Genomic DNA, 575 nt, shown 5'->3' with positions numbered 1-575 from the left:
GGGGGGGGGGGGGGGGGGGGGGGCGGTCAGCATCCCAGCATCCCATCCATCAAGAGACACACGGAAAAGCCGGCAAGGTTAGCACATCCCACCTCCTTCCAAGGTCCTCTCCCGAGCCACCCGGAAAACAAATCCCACCCCACTGCGGCTTTCGGAGGGCCTCACCTCGGCTCGGCTCCTGAGGCTGCTTCGCTTGGGTCGGAGCAGGACATCCTTGAAGTCCAGCTTGAGGTCTGCATCTATGCGGGGCATGGTGCGGCTCGGCGCGCTGAGGCAGGCGCGGCTAGAGCGGGCAGCTCCTTCCTGCAGCGCGGGCGCCCGGCGCTGGAAACGGGGGGGTGCCCGGGCGCTAGGGGCGCGGGGCGGGGCGTGCGGGGGGCGGGGCGGGGGTGGGAGGTGTGGCGCGGCGTGCGGGGGCGGGGCGGGCGTGCGGGGGCGGGGCGGACTTGCCTGTGGCTCCTCGCGGGCAGTGGGGCGCGCACGCTGCGCCCCTAGGCCTCTGGATGCTGCGGCCGCGCTGGGGCTGCCCCAGCGCTCCGTGGGCCCGCCTTTCCTCGTCTCCAGCTTCCCCCGCC

The 575-nt window shown here is 73.7% G+C and overlaps 1 protein-coding gene across 2 annotated transcripts in view; it reads right to left on the bottom strand.

The window, feature by feature from the left end:
- Positions 1 to 338, bottom strand: part of GMPR (guanosine monophosphate reductase) — a 42,661-nt gene extending 42,323 nt beyond the window's left edge. For both annotated transcript variants that reach the window (XM_040645076.1, XM_040645077.1), the window contains exon 1: positions 166 to 338. In XM_040645076.1, coding sequence (XP_040501010.1) covers positions 166 to 252 — 87 coding nt within the window. In that variant the 5' untranslated portion in view covers positions 253 to 338. The remainder of the gene's footprint in view (positions 1 to 165) is intronic.
- Between the last annotated feature and the right edge of the window lie 237 nt (positions 339 to 575).

The sequence above is a fragment of the Ursus maritimus genome, unplaced genomic scaffold, assembly GCF_017311325.1.
Source record: "Ursus maritimus isolate PB19 unplaced genomic scaffold, ASM1731132v1 scaffold_30, whole genome shotgun sequence".
In the NCBI taxonomy this organism is placed as follows: Eukaryota; Metazoa; Chordata; class Mammalia; order Carnivora; family Ursidae; genus Ursus; species Ursus maritimus.
This window is presented reverse-complemented; position numbering and strand designations above follow the sequence as displayed.